Genomic DNA, 25,472 nt, shown 5'->3' with positions numbered 1-25,472 from the left:
AAAAACGCATGTCAAAAATGTTATAAATTGATTTGCATTTTAACGAGGGAAATAAGTATTTGACCCCCTCTCAGTCAGAAAGAATTCTGGCTCCCAGGTGTCTTTTATACAGGTAACAAGCTGAGATTAAGAGCACACTCTTAAAGGGAGTGCTCCTAATCTCAGCTTGTTACCTGTATAAAAGACACCTGTCCATAGAAGCAATCAATCAATCAGATTCCAAACTCTCCACCATGGCCAAGACCAAAGAGCTCTCCAAGGATGTCAGGGACAAGATTGTAGACCTACACAAGGCTGGAATGGGCTACAAGACCATCGCCAAGCAGCTTGGTGAGAAGGTGACAACAGTTGGTGCGATTATTCGCAAATGGAAGAAACACAAAAGAACTGTCAATCTCCAACGGCCTGGGGCTCCATGCAAGATCTCACCTCGTGGAGTTGCAATGGTCATGAGAACGGTGAGGAATCAGCCCAGAACTACACGGGAGGACCTTGTCAATGATCTCAAGGCAGCTGGGACCATAGTCACCAAGAAAACAATTGGTAAAACACTACGCCGTGAAGGACTGAAATCCTGCAGTGCCCGCAAGGTCCCCCCGCTCAAGAAAGCACATATACATGCCCGTCTGAAGTTTGCCAATGAACATCTGAATGATTCAGAGGAGAACTGGGTGAAAGTGTTGTGGTCAGATGAGACCAAAATTGAGCTCTTTGGCATCAACTCAACTCGCCATGTTTGGAGGAGGAGGAATGCTGCCTAAGACCCCAAGAACACCATCCCCACCGTCAAACATGGAGGTGGAAACATTATGCTTTGGGGGTGTTTTTCTGCTAAGGGGACAGGACAACTTCACCGCATCAAAGGGACGATGGACGGGGCCATGTACCGTCAAATCTTGGGTGAGAACCTCCTTCCCTCAGCCAGGGCATTGAAAATGGGTCGTGGATGGGTATTCCAGCATGACAATGACCCAAAACACACGGCCAAGGCAACAAAGGAGTGGCTCAAGAAGTAGCACATTAAGGTCCTGGAGTGGCCTAGCCAGTCTTCAGACCTTAATCCCATAGGAAATCTGTGGAGGGAGCTGAAGGTTCGAGTTGCCAAACGTCAGCCTCGAAACCTTAATGACTTGGAGAAGATCTGCAAAGAGGAGTGGGACAAAATCCCTCCTGAGATGTGTGCAAACCTGGTGGCCAACTACAAGAAACGTCTGACCTCTGTGATTGCCAACAAGGGTTTTGCCACCAAGTACTAAGTCATGTTTTGCAGAGGGGTCAAATACTTATTTCCCTCATTAAAATGCAAATCAATTTATAACATTTTTGACATGCGTTTTTCTGGATTTTTTTGTTGTTATTCTGTCTCTCACTGTTCAAATAAACCTACCATTAAAATTATAGACTGATCATTTCTTTGTCAGTGGGCAAACGTACAAAATCAGCAGGGGATCAAATACTTTTTTCCCTCACTGTATATGTATTGTCTATTTTTAGTTCAATCCTGGGATGAATTTAAACAATAGCTGTTGATGACTTCCTGCTATATAGGCCTAAATAGCATCATTGATGATATATGATTGAAAAAGTATGGTTACATTTAATTTTCTCTGTTAAACCTACCCTTTGGAATGACTTTGATAGCAACAGTGAATCTATTAAGTGGAGATTTCTCAACAATCCTTCTCACGATAGCACATCGGTAGTAAGTAGTCAGTGGCAAATATCTAAAGAGGGCTTGTTTAAAACCCTGGATGGGAGACCAAAATGATAGTTGTAGATAGATCAACTCTCCAGTAGGAGGTGCTGCCCAACCTATATTTTGTTTTTCTGATAGTGGATATTAGGTTGATGATCTGACGTTGTTTCAATGGTACAAATTCAACATATTTTATATAAGGTTTGTCTATGTTGAAAATTGATTACCATGATGACATAATCCTGTGGTAGAAATTTCACAAAACAACAGTTTGTTTGAATCAAATGTATTTTCCATGTAGATTCCACATCACAATAAGTTGACAAATTACGTTGAAACAACTTTGATTCAACCAGTTTGTGCCCAGTGGGATGGTGGTTTCATGGAGGGGAAATTGATTATTGTGAGTTTGAAGGAAACAAGATGGACGCCTGCCTCCTGGACTGCACCACCTCCTGTGCCTTTTGGTTACTTTGATTGTTAGTGTCATTTTAAATTGCATGGTTTGTAAAGGTTCCTGGGCCATGAGAAAGTCCACTGCTGAAAAGGTAAACTTGTAAACCCTGACCTATTATTTATTAAATGGTGAAACTAGTCCCTTGTTGTCTGCTTCTACTTCACTCTTCCTGCTCAACCCAGATCCAAAATAACCTGTCATATTTCCACCTCGTGACATTACCCTTTCAGTAAAGTTTGGGAAGCGTCTTAACAAAGGCAGTAAAATATTAGTATATTTTAAAAGAGCTTTGAAGGATTAAAGCATTTACATTTTTGTGAATTTATGTGTTTTTATTAAATGTATGATTTAGCAGTTCTAATTTGGAAACCATGTGCCATTTTATAAATACACCTATAGAAATCTTCATATTTACACATTTCCAGTGTAACAACAGCATTCTCCAACATCTTATTTTTGAAAGCTTATATCACAAACATGCCTCATGGTGTTAGAGTAACAAAAATAACCCATTCTAAAATTGTCTTGGTTTTAAAAAGTCAAATTTAGTAGATTATCTTATCAAATGCCTTAGAAAATAACTCTACTGGTGACCTGCAGATAATGTGCAACTGCAGATACCTTCTCATACAGTTACAGCCCTGACTGTTTAGTTCCTACATAATACATCATTGTAAACATCCCTGGAACTTTGACACAGAAAGTCCCTAACAATCACATACTATGCAAGGTAATCCCCCGACACCACCAGCACAATGTCTCTCGTAGAAATATAATCAACATTATATTTCTATGGTCTCTTTAGTCCCCTTCTATGTGCCGTATGTTCCTCTTTAAAGTGAAAGTACATAGACTAGGCACAAATGTCAAAAAGGCTTGCCAGCACAGTCGCTTCTGTATGTTCCTCCCAGCATTCCCTTAGGCCTCTTACCTCTGTACCCAGTATAATTCACATTCGGAAGCATCTTCTTATGAATCCTGTTTGTAGACGCTCCCTGGCTGTTAAACATTGCAGTCCATTTCTATCATCTGTATTCAATCACATCTTCACATAGTCTGATGCGGAGTCCAGTAGGGTCCTGTAGATGTTGGATCTGAGGAACCTGGGGTAGGAATCTTTCTCCATCAGGCTGTACACAATCCTCTGGGCCTCGTCAAAGCAAACTGTGGAGGGTGTCTTCACATTCTGCGCGATGAGATCTCTGGTCTTGTGGTCAATGTTGATCTGGAGCGATATAGAGGGAATTGATGAGACTTAGTGGATACAAGAAGTAGATGTGCCTGTACAAAGCAAATGTGGCCATACAAAGTAGATACATACATGATCAAAGATCTACATGTTTTTGTGAAGTAATATACTATGTTTGTGAGTACAACATACCTCTTTTGGAGCCTCAGCTTCAATGTATGTCTTGTAGATCTTCTTGGCCCTGGAGGACAGCCTGAAGGAGGACTTGATCTTCTTGTAGTCTTCACAGATCAGCCAGAATTCAATGTTCTCATCGCTGAACTCCGATTTCAGAAAGGCCTGAAATGTTGCCATGCCATCTAAAGGGGGCGTGAGAAGACACACTTACAGTGGGGAGAACAAGTATTTGATACACTGCCGATTTTGCAGGTTTTCCTACTTATAAAGCATGTAGAGGTCTGTAATTTTTATCATAGGTACACTTCAACTGTGAGAGACGGAATCTAAAAAATCCAGAAAATCACATTGTATGATTTTTAAGTAATTAATTTGCATTTTATTGCATGACATAAGTATTTGATACATCAGAAAAGCAGAACTTAATATTTGGTACAGAAACCTTTGTTTGCAATTACAGAGATCATATGTTTCCTGTAGGTCTTGACCAGGTTTGCACACACTGCAGCAGGGATTTTGGCCCACTCCTCCATACAGACTTTCTCCAGATCCTTCAGGTTTCGGGGCTGTCGCTGGGCAATACGGAGTTTCAGCTCCCTCCAAAGATTTTCTATTGGGTTCAGGTCTGGAGGCTGGCTAGGCCACTCCAGGACCTTGAGATGCTTCTTACGGAGCCACGACCCATCTTCAATGCTCTTACTGAGGGAAGAAGGTTGTTGGCCAAGATCTCGCGATACATGGCCCCATCCATCCTCCCCTCAATACGGTGCAGTCGTCCTGTCCCCTTTGCAGAAAAGCATCCCCAAAGAATGATGTTTCCACCTCCATGCTTCACAGTTGGGATGGTGTTCTTGGGGTTGTACTCATCCTTCTTCTTCCTCCAAACACGGCGAGTGGAGTTTAGACCAGAAAGCTCTATTTTTGTCTCATCGGACCACATGACCTTCTCCCATTCCTCCTCTGGATCATCCAGATGGTCATTGGCAAACTTCAGACGGGCCTGGACATGCGCTGGCTTGAGCAGGGGGACCTTGCGTGCGCTGCAGGATTTTAATCCATGACGGCGTAGTGTGTTACTAATGGTTTTCTTTGAGACTGTGGTCCCAGCTCTCTTCAGGTCATTGACCAGGTCCTGCCGTGTAGTTCTGGGCTGATCCCTCACCTTCCTCATGATCATTGATGCCCCACGAGGTGAGATCTTGCATGGAGCCCCAGACCGAGGGTGATTGACCGTCATCTTGAACTTCTTCCATTTTCTAATAATTGCGCCAACAGTTGTTGCCTTCTCACCAAGCTGCTTGCCTATTGTCCTGTAGCCCATCCCAGCCTTGTGCAGGTCTACAATTGTATCCCTGATGTCCTTACACAGCTCTCTGGTCTTGGCCATTGTGGAGAGGTTGGAGTCTGTTTGATTGAGTGTGTGGACAGGTGTCTTTTATACAGGTAACGAGTTCAAACAGGTGCAGTTAATACAGGTCATGAGTGGAGAACAGGAGGGCTTCTTAAAGAAAAACTAACAGGTCTGTGAGAGCCGGAATTCTTACTGGTTGGTAGGTGATCAAATACTTATGTCATGCAATAAAATGCAAATTAATTACTTAAAAATCATACAATGTGATTTTCTGGATTTTTGTTTTAGATTCCGTCTCTCACAGTTGAAGTGTACCTATGATAAAAATTACAGACCTCTACATGCTTTGTAAGTATCAAAACCTGCAAAATCGGCAGTGTATCAAATACTTGTTCTCCCCACTGTAGCTAGGCTTTAAAACCTGAAAACCTACGAAAATGGACATATGATGATCATATCTTCAATGGTTCAACGTCCTTTTGTATGTTTAAAAATTGTTTTGAAGAACATGAAATGCTTACATTTTGATGCGAGAAGTCTCTCCAAAGACTGGGACCACAGGATAATTTCCTCAGGACTAAGTCTGTAAAGGTGGAGGACAGTTACTTTCAGATCAATACACTGGATGTTAATGTGGTTCATGGATGGGTCCTGATAGGAAAGGCTCATGGACATGGAGAGTCTATCCTTAGGCTATATACCGTTCAGCGTTGGGGGCATGGGAAGGTCTGCGTTGTAGTCGGGACCTCAAGTCGCTTCCTCTGAAACACAAAGTAAATAGGTAAATACACAAGCATACACACAAAACGTGCACATGCACAGAAAACCTCAAAGTTATCTTGCTCCTATGTGCAAAGGCAACCAGCAACATAATTGAGTGTTTTTAAAGAACAATTGTTTTTAAGAATCTGCAATTGTGCAGAATGACCAATAAACCAAACCAATAAATCAATGTGGATTGTAAGCAATACTTTATCAGCGAATACTCACTTTGTCTGCTTTCTTCTGTTGTCCTCCATGTCAATGTTGAGTGGATGCAGTTCCCTTGATGGTGATGTGACTAAGATAAGCATGTTTGGGGGAACACGATCATTGGGTTCTGTGTATGTATTACTCAGTGTTGGAGTTCTCTGCTAGCTGTCAAATTGCGTCTGTTTTGACGGTCCCCCCAACACCCTCCTTTATACAAGCGATTGCTGCTGTGAGGATAGTGTGTGTAGCGTCACCCATTTCGTTGGCCTCTAACCGCAGAAATAGAGGAAGTAGAGGATGACGCTAGCTTGTTCACACCACTGCAATGCAGCTGCCTGTCTGTGCATTCAGAAACCTGCACAGGTCATTGCCTGCCGATATTAAGGCCTGGGGATGCAAATGTAACATGGAAAATTAAACAACATATAAGCAAATTCTTACCTTTACTCTGTGGGTTGGTTCAAGTAAAGAACAAGGTCCTTTGTTGAATTTTTAAACACATTTGTCAGGTGGAAGTGATACTTTCATTAGAAGGTCTTCTGCTTTCATGTGTCATGATAGTGGAACTGCTGCTGTTTTTTACCAATATAAACTCTTGTCTTTTCAAAAGTATAACCCTAATCATTTTATCTGGAGTTTTTGGCAGAGGAAGAGAACAATTGAAATAGGTCAAACCATGCAAGTAGAGGATTTTACCGGATTCATCAGTGAAAATCCCACTGTCCACCTTTTAGGCTCACTTCTCCTTTAGTACACTTCACCTTACTGTATGACATCAGTAGTGGCCTCTGACATTTATTTTCCTGTCACAGAGAACCAATCATATACAGTGTGTTAGATAGACAGATAGATTGTGGCCTGATCACAATAGATACAAAGAAACATTTGTCTTGACTAGATGACTAGACATCATGCTGTTAGTTTACTTCCATTTTCAAAATGGCAGATCTTTATCAGATGACAACTAAGCAGACAAAACCAGCAGTCACAGTGTTGCTTACAGTTAATGTCACTGTGATGAACAACTCAGGATATATGTAAAATGGTCAGATGGGTATGAGAAATCATATTCTCATGCACAGGTTGACCTGCAGCATATAAAATAATACTTCCGATATAGTCCTCATGAATATATTGTTTCATGCTATACATTATGATATACATTATCTAAAATAAATAGATAATATTAACATTGTATATCCATATAAATCAATATTCAAATTGAATATTGACCAAAGCAATGCATTTTTCAACTGCGTGCGTGGGTGCGTGGGTGGGCATACGTGCGTGCTTGTGTGTCACTTGCGTAGTGCAGTTTTGAAACAAACCACCTCTACTTCCACTTCCTCTTTCCTAAGCAGCCAACTGAAATGTGTTCTATAATGACCTGATGACTTGCATGAAAATAAATACATAAAATATCCTATAAATGAAATATATGGGAGGCAGTGCATTCGACATGAGGTACAGTTGAAGTCGGAAGTTTACATACATTTAGGATGGAGTCATTAAAACTTGTTTTTCAACCACTCCACAAATTTCTTGTTAACAAACTATAGTTTTGGCAAGTCGGTTAGGACATCTACTTTGTGCATGAGTAATTTTTCCAACAATTGTTTACAGACAGATTATTTCACTTATAATTCACTGTATCACAATTCCAGTGGGTCAGAAATGTACATACACTAAGTTGACTGTGCCTTTAAACAGCTTGGAAAATTCCAGAAAATGATGTCATGGCTTTAGAAGCTTCTGATAGGCTAATTTACATCATTTGAGTCAATCGGAGGTGTACCTGTGGATGTATTTCAAGGCCTACCTTCAAACTCAGTGCCTCTTTGCTTGACATCATGGGAAAATCAAAAGAAATCAACCAAGACCTCAGAAAAAAAATTGTAGACCTCCACAAGTCTGGTTCATCCTTGGGAGCAATTTCCAAATGCCTGAAGGTACCACGCTCATCTGTACAAACAATAGTATGCAAGTATAAACACCATGGGACCACGCAGCCATCATACCGCTCAGGAAGGAGATGCGTTCTGTCTCCTAGAGATGAACGTACTTTGGTGCAAAAAGTGCAACTCAATCCCAGAACAACAGCAATGGACCTTGTGAAGATGCTAGAGGAAACAGGTACAAAAGTATCTATATCCACAGAAAAACGAGTCCTATATCGACATAACCTGAAAGGCCGCTCAGCAAGGAAGATGCCACTGCTCCAAAACCGCCATAAAAAAGCCAGACTACGGTTTGCAACTGCACATGGGGACAAATACCGTACTTTTTGGAGAAATGTCCTCTGGTCTGATGAAACAAAAATAGAACTGTTTGGCCATAATGACCATCGTTATGTTTGGAGGAAAAAGGGGAGGCCTTGCAAGCCGAAGAACACCATCCCAACCGTGAAGCATGGGGGTGGCAGCATCATGCTGTGGGGGTGCTTTGCTGCAGGAGGGACTGGTGCACTTCACAAAAAGATGGCATCATGAGGAAGGAAAATTATGTGGATATATTGAAGCAACATCTCAAGACATCAGTCAGGAAGTTAAAGCTTGGTCGCAAATGGGTCTTCCAAATGGACAATGACCCAAATCATACTTCCAAAGTTGAGGCAAAATGGCTTAAGGACAACAAAGTCAAGGTATTGAAGTGGCCATCACAAAGCTCTGACCTCAATCCTATAGAACATTTGTGGGAAGAACTGAAAAAGCGTGTGTGAGCAAGGAGGCCTACAAACCTGACTCAGTTACACCAGCTCTGTCAGGAGGAATGGGCCAAAATTCACCCAACTTATTGTGGGAAGCTTGTGGAAGGCTACCCGAAACGTTTCACCCAAGTTAAACAATTTAAAGGCAATGCTACCAAATACTAATTGAGTGTATGTAAACCTCTGACCCACTGGGAATGTGATGAAAGAAATAAAATCTGAAATAAATCATTCTCTCTACTATTATTCTGACATTTCATATTCTTAAAATAAAGTGGTGACCTAAGACAGGGAATTCTTACTAGGAATAAATGTCAGGAATTGTGAAAAACTGAGTTGAAATTTATTTGGTGAGGTGTATGTAAACTTCCGACTTCAACTCTATGTAGCCAGTGAATTTCACTGACAGGATTGGCATATTAACATATTGGACATATATATATTTTTTAAGTATATTTTGGAAAGAAATCATACTAATACATTGTGATAGTGTGGTACACCTAACATACCACCTAACTGCAGCCCATGCAGAGCCTGCGGGGTCGTTACACCACAAAAAGCACAAGAAAGAGGATTTCGATACCCACCATCTCAGATTGTTCTGAAATCGTTTATGTTGTTAGAAACAGATAAGATTAGCATTCTTGCAACATTACTTTGTTGAAATAGAATTTGATCTCAGAAATATTTTGCTAATTGATTGCATCCAAATTGGCCATTTTAATTCATAGGATTCATATAATATTCAATAAATATAGTACCTAAAATCAGATTTGAACCAAACGTTTTACTAACAATGAGTTAGACATTAGGAATGGACAAAAGCCACCCACAGACCCGCACCCCACACCAATCCCACCCCAACAAGTATACACCGAGTATACAAAACATTAAGAACACCTGCTCTCTGGCTGCTGCCTCATCTTCACACAGTTGATTGAAGTGCTGATCCTGCTGCTGACGCTGGCCTGAAGTGTTTCCAGGTATGAGGCCTCGGTCTCCCTCATGAAGTTCAGGTATTCACTGGTTGTGCTCGCAGTGTTGTCCCTTCCCTGGGAAAATATATAGGCAAAAGTAATGAAATATACAGTACAGGAATTATAAGGTACGGACTCCATAGCAAACCTGAGGTCAACCAGTGTGAGTGCAATTTTGTTATCCAACCATGTATTATCTCATTACATGTATTACATTTTATCCAGCAAAGGCCAGTGTGCAACAAATCAGATCTAACAAGCAGATACACCAAGATGCAAATAATAAGGGTCTTGGGTCTCCTTGAATAATGTTTAGGAACATAACCCTGCCATGACAAACGCCCTCTGTAGATGAGATTGCCCTGTTGAAGACAGCTAAATTGTGTGATTAGGGCTAAACAAGTGAGCATGACAATCAATTGATATTGAACTGTTTACCAACTCAGAATGAAACCTGGGTGTTTGTGGGTGCAGGGTTCAGGGGTTGTGGCTTTACCATTCGAGCATGCAGCTTCTTCTGAGTCTGTAGGTTCCGGAATGTCCTCTGAAAATACATTTTTGCTAATTTATTGAGAATGAAATACAGAAATATCTAATTTACATAAGTATTCACACCCCTGAATCAATACTTTGTAGAAGCACCTTTGGCAGTGATTACAGCTGTGAGTCTTTCTGGGTAAGTTACTAAGAGCTTTCCACACCTGGATTTTGCAACATTTGCCCAGTATTCTTCAAAAAATTATTCAAGCTCTGTCAAATTGGTTGTTAATCATTGCTAGACAACCATTTTCAGGCCTTGCCATAGATTGTCAAGTAGATTTAAGTAAAAACTGAAACTCGGCCACTCAGGAACATTCACTGTCTTCTTGGTAAGCAACTCCAGTGTAGATTTGGCCTTGTGCTTTAGGTTATTCTCCTGCTGAAAGGTGAATTAGTTTCCCAGTGTCTGGTGGAAAGCAGACTAAACCAGGTTTTCCTCTAGGATTTTGCCTGTGCTCCCCAGTCATTAACGATTACAAGCATACCCATAACATGATGCAGCTACCACTATGCTTGAAAATATGGAGAGTGGTACTCAGAAATATGTTTTATTGGATTTTCCCCAAACATAATACTTTGTATTCAGGACAGAAAGTTAATTGCTTTGCCAAATGTTTTGCAGTATTACTTTAGTGCCTTTTTGCAAACAGGATGCATGTTTTGGAATATTTGTATTCTGTACAGGCTTCCTTATTTTCACTCTGTCATTTCGGTTAGTATTGTGGAGTAACTATAATGTTGTTGATCCATTCTCAGTTTTCTCCTATCACAGCCATTAAATAAATATTGGCCTCATGATGAAATCCCTGAGTGGTTTGCTTCCTGTCTGGCAACTGAGTTCGGAAGGACGCCTGTATCTTTGTGGTGACCGGGTGTATTGATACACCATCCAAAGTGTAATTAAAAACTTCACCATGCTCAAAGGGATAGTCAATGTCTGCTTTTTTATTGTTACCCATCTACCAATAGGTCCCCTTCTTTGCGAGGCATTGGAAAAACTCCCTGGTCTTTGTGGTTGAATCTGTGTTTGAAATTCACTGCTCGACTAACAGATAATTGTATGTGTGGGGTACAGAGCTGAGGTAGTCATTCAAAAATCATGTTAAACACTATTATTGCACACAGCCCATGCAAGTTATTAAGTGACTTGTTAAGCAAATTTTTACTCCTGAACTTATTTAGGCTTGCCATAACAAAGGGGTTGAATCTTTATTGACTCGACATTTCCGTTTAAAAAACATTTGTATACATAATTCCACTTTGACATTATGGGGTATTATGTGTAGGCCAGTGACCAAAAATCGCAATTAAATACATTTTATATTCAGGCTGTAACACAACAACATTTGGGAAAAGTAAAGGGGTGTGAATACTTTCTGAAAGCACTGTAAGTATGTTTGTTTGTATAATGTAAAGTCGGATGCTCTTGCTAATGTCAAACATGTAGCTAAGTCCTCGGCGTTGGCCTTCCATGGATGTTTATATGACAAGTTATTGACCTTGGTTTACATCTCGCACAGTGGTCACTCTGACATGCTACAGCTAGCTATGCTGAAGACATTGGTAGCTAGCTAGATAGTAATTTGGCTAAAACAATGTATTACCGTACTGATCATTGCTGCTCGGCATCATGGCTTCAAATATCGCTGTCGGTGGTGTCAAATCCAGTGTCCCCCGACTAGACATACCTGGTCTGCATCCAGCATAGCGTCAATGGTGTTGAACCACAGGTGTGTTTTGCGTTGTGATCCACTTTTGTTGTCAATAGAAAGAAATAGACAAAAGTGCCAATAGAGAACTGATACTGTATACTGGGTTGGGATTGTTGTGGGGTGTGGGGGGGTCTGTGGGTGGCTTTTGACCATTTATTTGGATTCCTCATGAGTCAAGTCCTACTCATTGTTAGAAAAAAGTTTGTTCCAAATCAGATGTAAAGTACTATATTTGTTGAATGTTACAGTGCCTTCGGAAAGTATTCTGACCCCTTGACCTTTTCCACATTTTGTTACGTTACAGCCTTATTCTAAAATTGATTAAATAAAAAAAATCCTCAGCAATCTACACACAATACCCCATATTGACGGCGAAAACAGGTTTTTAAATTTTTTTGCAAATGTATTACAAATACAAAACAGAAATACCTTATTTACATAAGTATTCAGACCCTTTGCTATGAGACTCGAAATTGAGCTCAGGTGCATCCTGTTTCCATTGATCATCCTTGAGATGTTTCTACAACTTGATTGGATTCCACCTGTGGTAAATTCAATTGATTGGGCATGATTTGGAAAGGCACTCACCTGTCTATATAAGGTCCCACAGTTGACAGTGCATGTCAGAGCAAAAACCAAGCCATGAGGTCGAAGGAATTGTCCATAGAGCTCCGAGACAGGATTGTGTTGAGGCACAGATCTGGGAAAGGGTACCAGAAACATTCTGCAGCATTGAAGGTCCCCAAGAACACAGTGGCCTCCATCATTCTTAAATGGAAGAAGTTTGGAACCACCAAGACTCTTCGTAGAGCTGGTCGCCCGGCCAAAGTGAGCAATCAGGGGAGAACGGTCTTGGTCAGGGAGGTGACCAAGAACGCGATGGTCACTCTGACAGAGCTCTAGAGTTCCTCTGTGGAGATGGGAGAAACTTCCAGAAGGACAACCATCTCTGCAGCACTCCACCAATCAGGCCTTTATGGTAGAGTGACCAGACGGAAGCCACTCCTCAGTAAAAGGCACATGACAGCCCACTTGGAGTTTGCCAAAAGGCACCTAAAGACTCTCAGGCAAAGAGAAACAAGATTCTCTGGTCTGATGAAACCAAGATTGAACACTGTGGCCTGAATGCCAAGCGTCACGTCTGGAGAAAACCTGGCACCATCCCTACGGTGAAGCATGGTGGTGGCAGCATCATGCTGTGGGGATGTTTTTCAGCGGCAGGGACTGGGAGACTAGTCAGGATCGAGGCAAAGATGAACGGAGAAAAGTACAGAGAGATCCTTGATGAAAACCTGCTCCAGAGCGCTCAAGACCTCAGGCTGGGGCGAAGATTCACCTTCCAACAGGACAACAACCCTAAGCACACAGCCAAGACAACACAGGAGTGGCTTCGGGACAAGTCTCTGAATGTCCTTGAGTGGCCCATTCACAGCCCGGACAGAGAAGAATGGGAGAAACTCTCCAAATACAGTTGTGCCAAGCTTGTAGTGTCATACCCAAGAAGACTCGAGGCTGTAATCGCTGCCAAAGGTGCTTCAACAAAGTACTGAGTAAAGGGTCTGAATACTTATGTAAATGTGATATTTATAAATTAGCAAAGATTTCTAAAAACCAGTTTTTGCTTTGTCATTATGGGGTATTGTGTGTAGATTGATGAGGGGAAAAAAATGATTTAATCAATTTTAGAATAAAGCTGTAACCTAACAAAATGTGGAAAAAGTCAAGGGGTCTTAATACTTTCCGAAGGCACTGTATATGAATCCTATAAATGTAAATGGCCAATTTGGGTGCAATCAATTAGCTTAATTTCTCAGAGATCAAATTATATTTCAACAAAATCATGTTGCAGAAATGCTAATCTTATCTGTTTCTAACTACAGAAACAATTTCAGAACAATCTGAGACGGTGGGTGTCATGAAATGACATGGAACGACCCTGCATTAAGATTTGATTATTCTGAATTGTGTCCATGATTACAACCAATTTTACATAACTAGAAAATATACATTTCCAGAATAATATTTGTGTGCTTGCTCAAGCTGTCCAAAATTATTTTTATGGTCGTGGGAGGAGTTGAAATTGTTAGAGGCCAGTGTAGAATTCAAGCCGAACAGAAGATATAGCAGTTGTAAGAAGACATTGGAGACTTTCGATGATACCAGATGTACTATTTTTGGGACAACATGCCCTCTCTGTCTACCCAGGCTTACTTTGCATGCCTTCACCATGGTTACGTAAGATATGCAAAGGTACATCAATCAGGTCAAGGCTCAGTAATGCACCTTTGGCCCTACGCACAATGAACTAACATTGTCAGTGCATCTAAACATTCCATTAGATGAGTGTTGATCGTATGAAATGGGTATTCTCAGTGGATACAATATTGTTCATTACTGCATTTCTCTTTGCACTTCAAAGATATTGACAAGCTCTCACAGTCTCACTGAAGAATTAGAGGTTCATCCACATTCTCCAAAAGTGTTTTTGTTGCTCCTGCTGCTCTGTATGGTTTTATTTCTTCAAACATACATTTTCGAGGTTAAGGGTTAAGTTTAGGCACTAATTCCGAACAGTTAAGGTAAGGATTAAGGTTTGAGATAGGGTTAAAACCAAAAAGAAAAGTAAATGACTGGGATTGAACAATCAACCTTCTGATCAAGAGTCATGGAATTACACCCAACAACAAAACCCAAGCCTACTTGATGGTAATAGTGTTCACTGTTGCCCCTAGTGTCCTGTTTTGAAGGCATTTCGCAACGTCCTCAGGACATGGATAGATCTCCAATTTCGATGTCAAATTTGAATCCCCTGGCTGGAGCACAATCTAACATACATGGAAGTTCGACAAAAAATGTCCACACAAATTGTCTGCCACAGTGTGGTGGTATAGGCTAAGTCATGACAGTCACCATGAAACCTGTGCAGCTTCTGTTTTATCTATACATACCAGTTACTGTAGGAGGAAGCTGCTCCTGAAGTTTGACATTTTAATCATTTAGCAGACGCTTATCCAGAGCGACTTACAGGAGAATGTAAGCGCTTTGCTCAACGGGCACATCGACAGATTTTTCACCTAGTCAGCTCAGGGATTCGAATCAGTGACTTTTCAGTTACTGGCCTAACGCTCTTAACCGCTAGTCTGGCCCAACCACTAGGCTTCCTGCCACCCAAGTTCTGGTGTAGGGCCAGTTTCATTTGTTTACAAAATAGTCTCCGCTCTACGAGAACATAAGTCAATCTGTGAGCTTTGCTCCCATCTGGAGTTGGAAAGTTGTATACACTTCACCGACCACTCTGTTCCAACAGCCTTCTGCAGCATTGAAGGGTGTTGTGGTCCTCTGTAGCTCAGCTGGTAGAGCATGGCGCTTGTAACGCCAAGGTAGTGGGTTCGATCCCCGGGACCACCCATACACAAAAAAAAAAAAAATGTATGCACGCATGACTGTAAGTCGCTTTGGATAAAAGCGTCTGCTAAATGGCATATTCTTCTTCTAACCCTTCTCCTTAAAGTGTTCATAATTGTTTTTTGAAGTATTGGATTGATGCCCGCTTGGGCTAGAGGGAGTTTCCATCATATTTCTGATTCCATTCATATTTATCCATGGATGGGGAGTGAACGTGTACACTCTTCGGGGAGAAGGGAAGTTAATCGGATCACAATCACGGTCAATCAAAACAATCAGGGGATGTTTTGCATCAAATTCAAAATGACAGCACGGCCACACCCTGACTGCACTACGCACAATTTATATGAGCCAAATTGCTGTTGATTAAAGGTTTTCTTCAAAAGAGATCTCTGATTTTAAATACATACATATACACAGACCAAAGAAACAAATGACAATAGAGTTTTCAGATAATTCTCATTCATCACCTGACTGCCAAAGTTTTCCACCACATGTTATCCACCATTCACAAAAATGTCTGGGAACTTAAAAGGTTACAATGCACTGTAAATGTTTGTATGACAAAGATGCATACAACCTTGAATTGCAGTAGCCAGTGCACCTGTAAACAGCAGGCACATAAAGCTTGCATTTTGCATCTGGCTTTCCAAAAAATTATCAACACAGAACAGGGATAGGAGCTTGGCAACTCATTTGTATAGTTTTTTATTTCAAATTTGATGCTTGATTCATTCAGATCATTTTCATTTCAATTTGAGACAGTATCTGATTACATACAGAAGTGATAATACTATTGATACAAATTAAGAACTTATTCGTCATCAGATCTATGGTCAAAGGGGCAACATTTAGGCATTTTAGTCTCTACAAATAACTTAGTTAAATACAACAACATTGCACACATTATACTATATACATTAATTGAGAATGGAATCAATCCATGAAATGTAGTCACCAGTTTAAGAAAAGCTATCTCTGATATCGTTTTGACATGGATTGCAATAACATGGTAAGCATAAGTAGATGAAAGAGGTGAAAGAATGTACTTTACATCATCTTTTAGAGCAGTGTTTCTCAACCTATGGGTTGTTCTTGACCAGTTCCTTGTTAGATGGTTAGCTGACAGCCATTTAGTCAGTTTTCAGGTGCTAGTTTTAAGGAATGAAAACATTCAAACCAGGAGATTCTGGATGTTGCTAAACTAAACCCTAGGTAACAACACCTTAGGTAAGTCGAAAGTAAGGTTAAAAACAAAAAAAAAACAAGTGAACCATCCCTTTATTCAAAGTGGTCCTCCATGGATGGAGGGACTATAGCTTGCCAGTGTCTGGTAAATAAAAGGTTGAGAAACACTTAGAGCGTTTGTCATTTGAGAGAGTCACCTTGCATCTGCTCTCCTCAGCAAATCCTGGTAGATGTCTGACTTGAGGAATCGTGGGTAACAATCCCTGGCCATCAGACTGTAGATCAGCTTCTGTGCCGCGTCAAAGGAAGTCAGGCTTGGCTGGGAGATGTTCTTGGTGATATTTTCTCTGGTTCCACAATCAATGTTGATCTTCAACCAAGATATATGCCCAGTAAATACATGTGTTTGGTTTTTTCCAGATACATTTCTACATCTTATGTCTACTGAATGTAAAAAGGCAGATACAAGTATAAACAGGTCTAGATCCAACCAGGTCCTTATTAATTAATTTGTTAATTCTGAGTTGTTATAAATACAGCAGATTGTGATCAGCGGTTGTATGTGTTGAGTGTATCAGAGTAGGGGTGCTGATCTAGGATCAGGTATCTGTTGTCCATATAATCGTTTTCATTATGATCTTAAAGACTAAGCTGATCAGCCTAGATCAGCACTCCTACTCTGAGAAGCTTGATACATACGGCCCCAGGTAGCTACTTACCTGTCTGGGTGCTTCACATTCCACAAACTCGGAGTAGATCCTGTTTGCAGAGGAGATCATCTCTGGAAGAGACTTGATCTTCTTGTAGTCCTCACAGGCCAGCCAAAACAGCATATTCTCCTCGCTATACTCTGACTTCAGGAATTGTCTGAAAGCTGCCTGCCCAGCTGGACATAAAAAAAATAGGAAAAGAAGGGAACATTTGGGAATTGTTGGAAATGAGATTTCTCAATGTTTGTTATTGTATGAAAGCATATGAGCATGAGTTCTGTCACAAGACAAAGGCAGTAATACTAACTTGATACATTTTAGTTACTTGTAAAAGACAATCGTAATTTGCCTGTGATTTTCTAAATCAGATATCCTGAGGATGCCATAATCAGTTTAGCACTCTTGGTGATGCCTTCCAGACAGGCAGTATATTAAAAGGATATAACGTTGTCCTTACATTTACAACACAGGAGTTTGTCCACAGACTCTCCCCAAGTCTCAGCCTCTTCAAGTGGGTCCTTGAGAAAGCAACAAAATCTACCCTTGAAAAGAGCGTTGAGATCCATCACTAGTGCAGTAATCAGTGATTTTCAAAACACAATATCAAATCTGCCTCACACCTGGAAATAAAATAGATGAATATGGTTCATCAATGGTTTTGCATTAAAAAATATATATTTTATAGTCCAGTGAAAAGATCTTAAACATTTTCCAATAACCTGTTATCCAATACATTATATTAACTTAAATGCATTCTTGTAATAAGTTGTAACTTGTATTGAAACATAGCGGCATTCATCTACAGAATCAGAGATAAAGGAACTCACTTTATTGCCATGGCTGCGTTGTCTGTCTGGGAGAGAGAAAACTGTTCCTGCCAATGTGAGGCTAAGATTTTGATTGTTTCGAGGTGAGGGAGTTGAGTTGCAGGTAATGATCTAAACAAAGCTTCCTCCATGAATTGAACACATGAAAATCAGTATGCAAAGTGTTTGGAGATAGGGTATCCTTCCTTCCAACGTCTCTCTGACCTCTGAGAGAGTAGACACCTGGGTTTCAAGGAGTGGTCCTCATGCCTTCTTTGATATCCTGTCCACCTCAGTTTCAATCATAGATATGAAGATGAAATACAGAGTATATAATCCTAATATAACCCTAAAGTCAAAAGAGCGTACACATAAATGACGTCACCATCGATGAATGGCACTTTTGAAGAATTCGAAATAACTAGTACTACTTGGTAACAAATGGTGCCCAGTAGAGCTTGTTTCAAGTGATTATTAGAATGTTATCATAGAGATATAGCTTTTTACATGTTATTACTCTGTAATTGCCATTTCACCTGATCATTTCTCAGTGGATTAATACTCTACAGTAAAACAAAGTGCAACCAAATTCTATTTCAGATAGTCATTCATAGTCAGCAACAGAAACATAAGATAAACATGCCTGGCCATATGCTATAGTATCACAACAAAATAGTCACCTAAAATACATAATACACATATCGAAGTATGTATTTTTATACTTTTGAAGTACAGGTATGTGTATTTATGCTTTTGAACAGCCTAAACAGCTACACATGGAATACATCATAAGCTATTCAATTATAACAAAATAGTGTAGTGTCTAAAAGAAACACTTTTGCTGGTCCATGCTTGTGATGATAAGAAGATCCGCCGACACTGTACTCTGTTTTTAAAGGTTTATTATAACAAAGGTTCCAGCATCGGAATTTGACAGATTCTGCAGATATCTGTGAGACAGCACAGCCAATCAGTAATTTGCTATCTTCCCTCTCTGTTCAAGACATGGCATTATATCGTACATGGCCAGAGCATGGCGTGATTCTAACATCCAATCACTGGCCATTACATATCCTCTTTTCCAGGAATTTAGTAATGCTTTCCAGATGTTTCAGCAAAAAGAGCCACGTTTCCTATAACACACTTTTGTAAACGTCAGCACAATCCCAGACTGTTTAAGATACTACATATTCCCCCCTTCGAGACTAATTAAGTCTCGAAAACAAAAAGAATAGGATTATGACAAATAACAATTCTTGCTCTTGAGTAACTTTAACAATAAACCAAAATTAATGGAGATTAAACACATGTTTATATAGACACATTTTTGTATGTAGTGTAAATACATTATTATGGAGTGTAAATAAATTGTCATGGAGTGTAAATAAATTGTCATGGAGTGTAAATGAATTGTCATGGAGTGTAAATGAATTGTCATGGAGTGTAAATGAATTGTCATGGAGTGTAAGAGCGAAAAACCTGTCTGGCAGCTTTCATTCCAAATATCCATCAGTCAGTCAAGACAGGAAAATTCTCTCACGGCCCCTCTGCCCTAGGCGACCACCTAAGTACTCCAGATCAATTCACACATCTTCATGAATACATTTTAAGCTATGATGCAATTGAATACATATGAAAAACCCCAGCAAACAAAATACAATCAAAATGTCCACATTCAGGCTGGTCGACCCATCGGACCCTCCTGTGGATTCTCTCTGTCCTTGCCTAGACCCCATATCCCTAAACTTCAACGAAATAAACAAAAACATCTGAGGTCCCCACATGTACCCAACACAGAAAACATAATTCTTCAAAAATTAATACAGAAAGAATATAACACTGGAGTGTAGTAAGAGTATAACACTTCATCTCCTCCACAGTGTCATCTTTCAATGCGACGTTGATGATGGAATCGGAACATTTCCACTCCTTCCTTGTTCCACTTCCTCCAGTCCATTCATATTGTCCATGTTTGAGTATTTGAGTCCCTCTACATATTCCCCCATATGCTTCTGGAAGAAAAGAAAATACCAAACAGTATCTTTTGCAAAACAACACATGCAAATTAAAACATCAATATCAGCAATAATATAAGAATTCCAAAAATGATATGAATTCCATTTCCCCCCTTTGATTCATCACAATAATATAATCATCCCACAATCAGATATTCCAAATTTCCTAGAGTTATTTCAACCCTAGTTTTCATAACATTTTAGTCTGACTTTTTTCCAATTTTTCTTTATCTAATTTTTTCAAAAACCATTTCACTGATTTATTCACAAAAACTCTTTCCCATTTTCTTTTGAGTATATTAAATCGGGAAATTCCCACCTGCTGATGACTTCTTTACACAATAACTTTGCAACCGACTGAGCATCTTTTAGCTTAGTTGAACATCTTATGCACCACTTGGTATATGAATGTAACCAAGAATAACAACCACACATTATTTTTCAGACAGATTATGCACCTACCTATGACATAGTCTATTCAAGAAAATATGGTTCCCAAAAACTCTACTCCTTTGTGATCTTTATCCTAATCTCCCCTTTTTACAACATAAGCTAACCCATAGCTTCCTAAATCATCATGGTTTCTCCAAAACAATAATTGATTGCTACTCTAACGATTTTTCTATTTCATTGTCTTCAAAACACTTGCTTTCGAAAGTCCTTCAATTTATGGTTCAATCCCTTGACTTGCTTCATCTTTCAATTGATACTGATTCTTCCAAGGATGTCTTCCTCCTCAACTTTCACCTCAATTGAGTTCAATCTCAGTCCTACTTTGATATCACAAACATTCTTGAACTTTTTTTTTTTTTTTTTTTTTTTTCAACATCTCTTCTTCCATAGATTCTCAATCCATCTTCACACTTCAAACACATTCATTTATCTTCCGTATAGCTTATGACTCTCCTTGTCCTTGAGCCAAAATCATCATTTTCAGAAATCGCTGATTTTCACTTCCCATAGTCCATTGTTTATTTTCACTTCAATTGTTGGATCTTTTTCTCTTCTTCTCTAATCGGTGCTATCAGTTGAAACTCCTCCTTTTCGGATCTTCTGGGCACCTCTAGAATTCTTGCTCCTTTCCTCTAAAGGGTTCACCTGTCCTCCAGATGATCTTCACTTGCTCCTGTATCTTCCTCTGAAATTATTTCTTTCCAGAAACTATCTATGGATATGAAACAACTTGTACCACTAGTTGTGGCTGGTACAGTTGCATTTGACCTTGTTCAGTTGAAACTGTAGCAGTGATTGTTGATTCGGTTCCCTCTGATTGATCATAACCAACACTTCTTTTCTTCTTCTCCACCAGTTGTATGATTGAGTTTTCAGAGTTTCTTCGTCTTGTTCTTTCTCGTTGTTGACATATCAGTATTCTTCAAAAGGTTCTCTTCTAAGTTCTGTTCTTGAAATATCATCTTCTTACCAGTGGCCTTTCCTTTGGCCTCACTGTATTATTCTTTTCCAATTCTTGAGGTCTTCATCCAGTCGTGTTACTTCTTCCACTTCTCCATTTCTTCTTTCCTCTCTTGCCAACCTCTGTCTGATGACAGGGTCATATCCACCCATGATCTCTTCTGAATCACTCTCATCTTCATCATCCTCTTCTCCTTCACGTTCCAGACATCTCATTTTCTTCCGTCTTCTGGATTCATCTTCATCGTTGTTTCTGCGGGTACCCTATCTATTATTAATCTATATTTCTGATGCAATAATCACTCCTGGATGATCATTGTAAGCTGAGAACAAACATCCCCAAGCTCTACTTTTTGAACCTATCTTATCGCTGAAATATTTTATCAATTTCTGTTTGAGAATGAAGGGCAATTTTTGTTTCACTTGCCGGATAACCTAGCAACACTTTAATTAAAGGATTACCCCTATTTCAACCCGTGTAATGACTTTCATAGTCCTGATATCTTTTTCCCCATTGTAATGACTATGTTATGTGTTTCCCTCTTGTTTCCCTCCTTTTTTTTTTTTTTTTTTTAAATTAAAAAATAATTAATTAATTAATCCAATCAATCAATTAACCAATTCAAATCAATATATCAATCAACAAACTAGTCAAATCAATCAACCATTAATCAAATCAATCAATGAATTACTAATCAATCAAATCAATCAACTAATTAGACCAAATCAATCAATCAATTAATTACTCCAATCAACCAGTCAATTAATTAATTAACTAAATCAATCAATAAACTAACTAAATCAATCAAACAATCAATCAATTTGTTTGTGAATTTTATTTTACCAAATTATTGATTGGTGGCAGTCTTACCACATCCGATCAGGAAAGGTAAAGGAAAGTAGTCAACTCCAGAGCAATTAAAAATAAAAGATCTGTACCAACTCACAACCCAATTGCTTAATAAGCACCTAATTACCTTAATTTTACAGAATAATGTTAATGCTGGATTTCCAACACAACTCTAATCAATACAAGTCATTCACGGAAACTGTAATGTGCAATTATCAATTACATAAATTCATCAGTCTGTTGCCAAGCTCTTGCGAAATGGTCACAACATGAAATATTCTATGTAAACACAATGTATCAATTATATCCTGTAAGGGAAAGTAGATTTGTGAATAATGACAGCACTGGCCTTGATTTGGACAGGGTTGCCGTCACTGGTGTCAGTTGATGTCAGCCCCTCCTCTTTCTCTCTCTCTCTCTGTCTCCTCCTTCTCGTCTCTCGTATGACAGAAAGGCAAAAGAACAAAGAAGAGTTTAGTTTATACTTTTTTTTTTCCACATTCACGCTAAGAAATAAGCAAACAGCTTAATTCAGGAATATTATAAATAGCTCAATAACATTTTATTTTATTCATTTATTTTATTATTATTATTATTAATCCGTCAATATATCTGTCATTCACCAACTCAACCGATTATCAACCAAACAGTTTTACAGTCAAGCAATAGTTAATTCAAGAGAAGATTTCACTTGTGTGCAAAATTCCCCCTCCCGTTTTCTATTTTGTCTGCACTGAAAACGGACTCTCCCGTTCTCTCTCCAGTTCAGTGCAGGGGAGTGGCTAACTCATGAATCCTACGCGTGCGCAGTTCAGTCACCAATGTGATTTCAGAGTGGTAGGAGCGGACAGAGCAGACTGTTGCTCCGTTCTCTCCTCCCATAGACAATAACACTTAAAGACATTAACAGAGCTCACAAACTGAACACATAGAACATACAAGACATATCCAACTTCGAAGTTTGTTATCACTTATCTGCAGATTTATAGTAATGATGTTATCAAATATAAAACATCTCTATACACTCTTAAAAAGTCCTCCCTGTAGGCTCATGATTAGTTAGTAAACTATAGAGACTCATAAGATCTTTAAACTTATAGTCCTTCCAGGGGGCTCATAGTTTATATAGTTTAAGAATTACAAACGTTCTCACAAACAGAGACTCATAAGATATTTAACCTTAACTGTGTTGTAGGGGTTTTAACTTTTTACTCTAGGGGCTTAACTTTTGAAAACCAAGATACCTAACACATTTATTTACAAGAGACTAAAAACTCTGCTCAAAACCTTAGTCGACACACATCTGGAAGAAATCAGAGAAGCAGCCCCCCCTTTCACTCTGTTTCACACACACACACGCTGACAGAGAAATGTGCTTTTTCTCCTCTCAGACACACACACAGAGAGAAATTGGCTGTCTTTCTCTTACACAGACACACAGAGACATACAGGATCCATTTATCGCCGTTCCTATTTTGTTTTGTATATTCCATTTGCTAAATTTCTGCTACCTTAAGTTGACGACATTAAATGAGAGGCGACATTGGATATACAATTCGTCAACTATATTCCAAGAGGTTACATACAATTTAATATATGTCGTACAACTCACTGTTCCCAGAACAGACCAGAGAGTCAAACTAACAACTCCCCTGGTTTTACGGCCATCATATGGATGCCTTGGTCTCACAAGGGCTTCCTTAAATTAACGGCGCCCTAAAAGTATACTGTTAACTCATTTCACGCGTTATCCTCTAAGCCTTTCATTGGACACTCCTTTCACTTTTATTCAAGGCAAAATATGTGTGTCCAAATCGGTGTGCCCTACTGACACTCCCCACTTTTTGCGTTGTTCTCAACGCAAACTAATTTAGAGAATTTAGAACGGAACTCCTACCACACAGCAAACACCAGCAAAACGCACACACAAGTTCTTAGACGGTGCATCCCCCCCAGCGCACACACACACACAGCCACACGAACCGACCAGCGCCCAAAGTTTGTGAGAAAGCTCACCTTTTTTGCATGCTTCTTGAGCGGGAGTCACTTCGTAGCCCATGAATGGAACGCTGAGAGAAGATGCAAGACGCCCCATTCCTCGTCGCCATTATGTAGTGTCTAAAAGAAACACTTTTGCTGGTCCATGCTTGTGATGATAAGAAGATCCGCCGACACTGTACTCTGTTTTTAAAGGTTTATTATAACAAAGGTTCCAGCATCGGAATTTGACAGATTCTGCAGATATCTGTGAGACAGCACAGCCAATCAGTAATTTGCTATCTTCCCTCTCTGTTCAAGACATGGCATTATATCGTACATGGCCAGAGCATGGCGTGATTCTAACATCCAATCACTGGCCATTACATATCCTCTTTTCCAGGAATTTAGTAATGCTTTCCAGATGTTTCAGCAAAAAGAGCCACGTTTCCTATAACACACTTTTGTAAACGTCAGCACAATCCCAGACTGTTTAAGATACTACAATAGTCAACCACAGCATCAATACTCATTGAAGTATTTGTTAAGGCTTTTGAAATACTGGTATCTGTATTTATGCCTTAGAACAGCCTAAGAAGCTACAGATGGAAAATGAAATGAGGTAAAATGAGTGAGGTAAAATGCAAAATAGAAAATGAATTATAAACAGATGATGAAGTGCTGATGAAGCCACTCGATGGGAGGCTGACCATGAACAAATAGAGCATGAAGGGAATTCCGCATCCTGGTATTACGCTGATTTGCATATCGGTTGTGGAATATCTTCCACATTAATTACAATGACACATCAACAATAATATTCTATGCTATGCACTGTGCATGATATCTTCGGTCATTCTCTCTTATGTCTGTCAAATCTAACCCTGCACTAAAGCACATCATATGTTTAGGCTTTGTAGACTCTATTTTGACTTGTGTGAAAGTTTGAGTGGTGTATCTGAGTGTTAAGAATACTGGCCTTTGTGAATAACGTAGTTAAAGTACAAAATAGTCCATGTTTGCTTGAAAAGTGCTACTTATATATAATATTGTGCTGGTTATATTTCCCTTCTCTGATCCTTTTATGGTATTGAATATCTACGGCCTAGATGGAGGGTCAAAGGTTATCCACAGATGCTGTCAGTGCAAAGTATGCCCTTTCTGCATATAGGAAACCCATCCTCATGTGTCAGCTAAGTGATGCATTGTGGGATAGGGGTAATGGAATATTCCCAATGTATACAGTAACTGCAAATGTGTAGTCATTAACGTACTAATGATGGCGGGTCATGGTGTACGAGGACAGTCCTGCCTGGGGTGCACACATATC

The 25,472-nt window shown here is 39.6% G+C and overlaps 2 protein-coding genes and 1 long non-coding RNA gene across 3 annotated transcripts; all 3 read right to left on the bottom strand.

Annotated features, from left to right (window-relative positions):
* Positions 1 to 1,977: 1,977 nt before the first annotated feature.
* On the bottom strand, positions 1,978 to 7,330 carry LOC121534961 (regulator of G-protein signaling 21). Its single transcript, XM_041841603.2, has 5 exons — positions 5,861 to 7,330; positions 5,572 to 5,631; positions 5,392 to 5,453; positions 3,535 to 3,701; positions 1,978 to 3,378 (listed from the first exon to the last, which is right to left on the bottom strand). Exons 1-5 carry the CDS (start codon positions 5,941 to 5,943, stop codon positions 3,193 to 3,195), a joined length of 558 nt encoding a protein of 185 aa, XP_041697537.1. The 5' UTR covers positions 5,944 to 7,330; the 3' UTR covers positions 1,978 to 3,192.
* Positions 7,331 to 9,454: 2,124 nt separating this feature from the next.
* LOC121534574 lies at positions 9,455 to 14,933 on the bottom strand. The gene is made up of 3 exons (XR_005994638.1): positions 14,727 to 14,933; positions 10,023 to 10,070; positions 9,455 to 9,601 (listed from the first exon to the last, which is right to left on the bottom strand). It is a non-coding gene; the product is annotated as an uncharacterized LOC121534574 (long non-coding RNA).
* Positions 14,934 to 16,564: 1,631 nt separating this feature from the next.
* LOC121534775 (regulator of G-protein signaling 21-like) lies at positions 16,565 to 17,647 on the bottom strand. Its single transcript, XM_041841346.1, has 3 exons — positions 17,539 to 17,647; positions 17,091 to 17,257; positions 16,565 to 16,741 (listed from the first exon to the last, which is right to left on the bottom strand). The coding sequence occupies exons 1-3, from the start codon at positions 17,645 to 17,647 to the stop codon at positions 16,565 to 16,567; spliced, it is 453 nt and encodes a 150-aa protein (XP_041697280.1).
* Positions 17,648 to 25,472: the final 7,825 nt, after the last annotated feature.

The sequence above is a fragment of the Coregonus clupeaformis genome, chromosome 21 (assembly GCF_020615455.1).
Source record: "Coregonus clupeaformis isolate EN_2021a chromosome 21, ASM2061545v1, whole genome shotgun sequence".
Lineage (NCBI taxonomy): Eukaryota > Metazoa > Chordata > Actinopteri > Salmoniformes > Salmonidae > Coregonus > Coregonus clupeaformis.
Note: the sequence above shows the minus strand (reverse complement) of the source record. Positions and strands in the feature narration are given on the sequence as shown.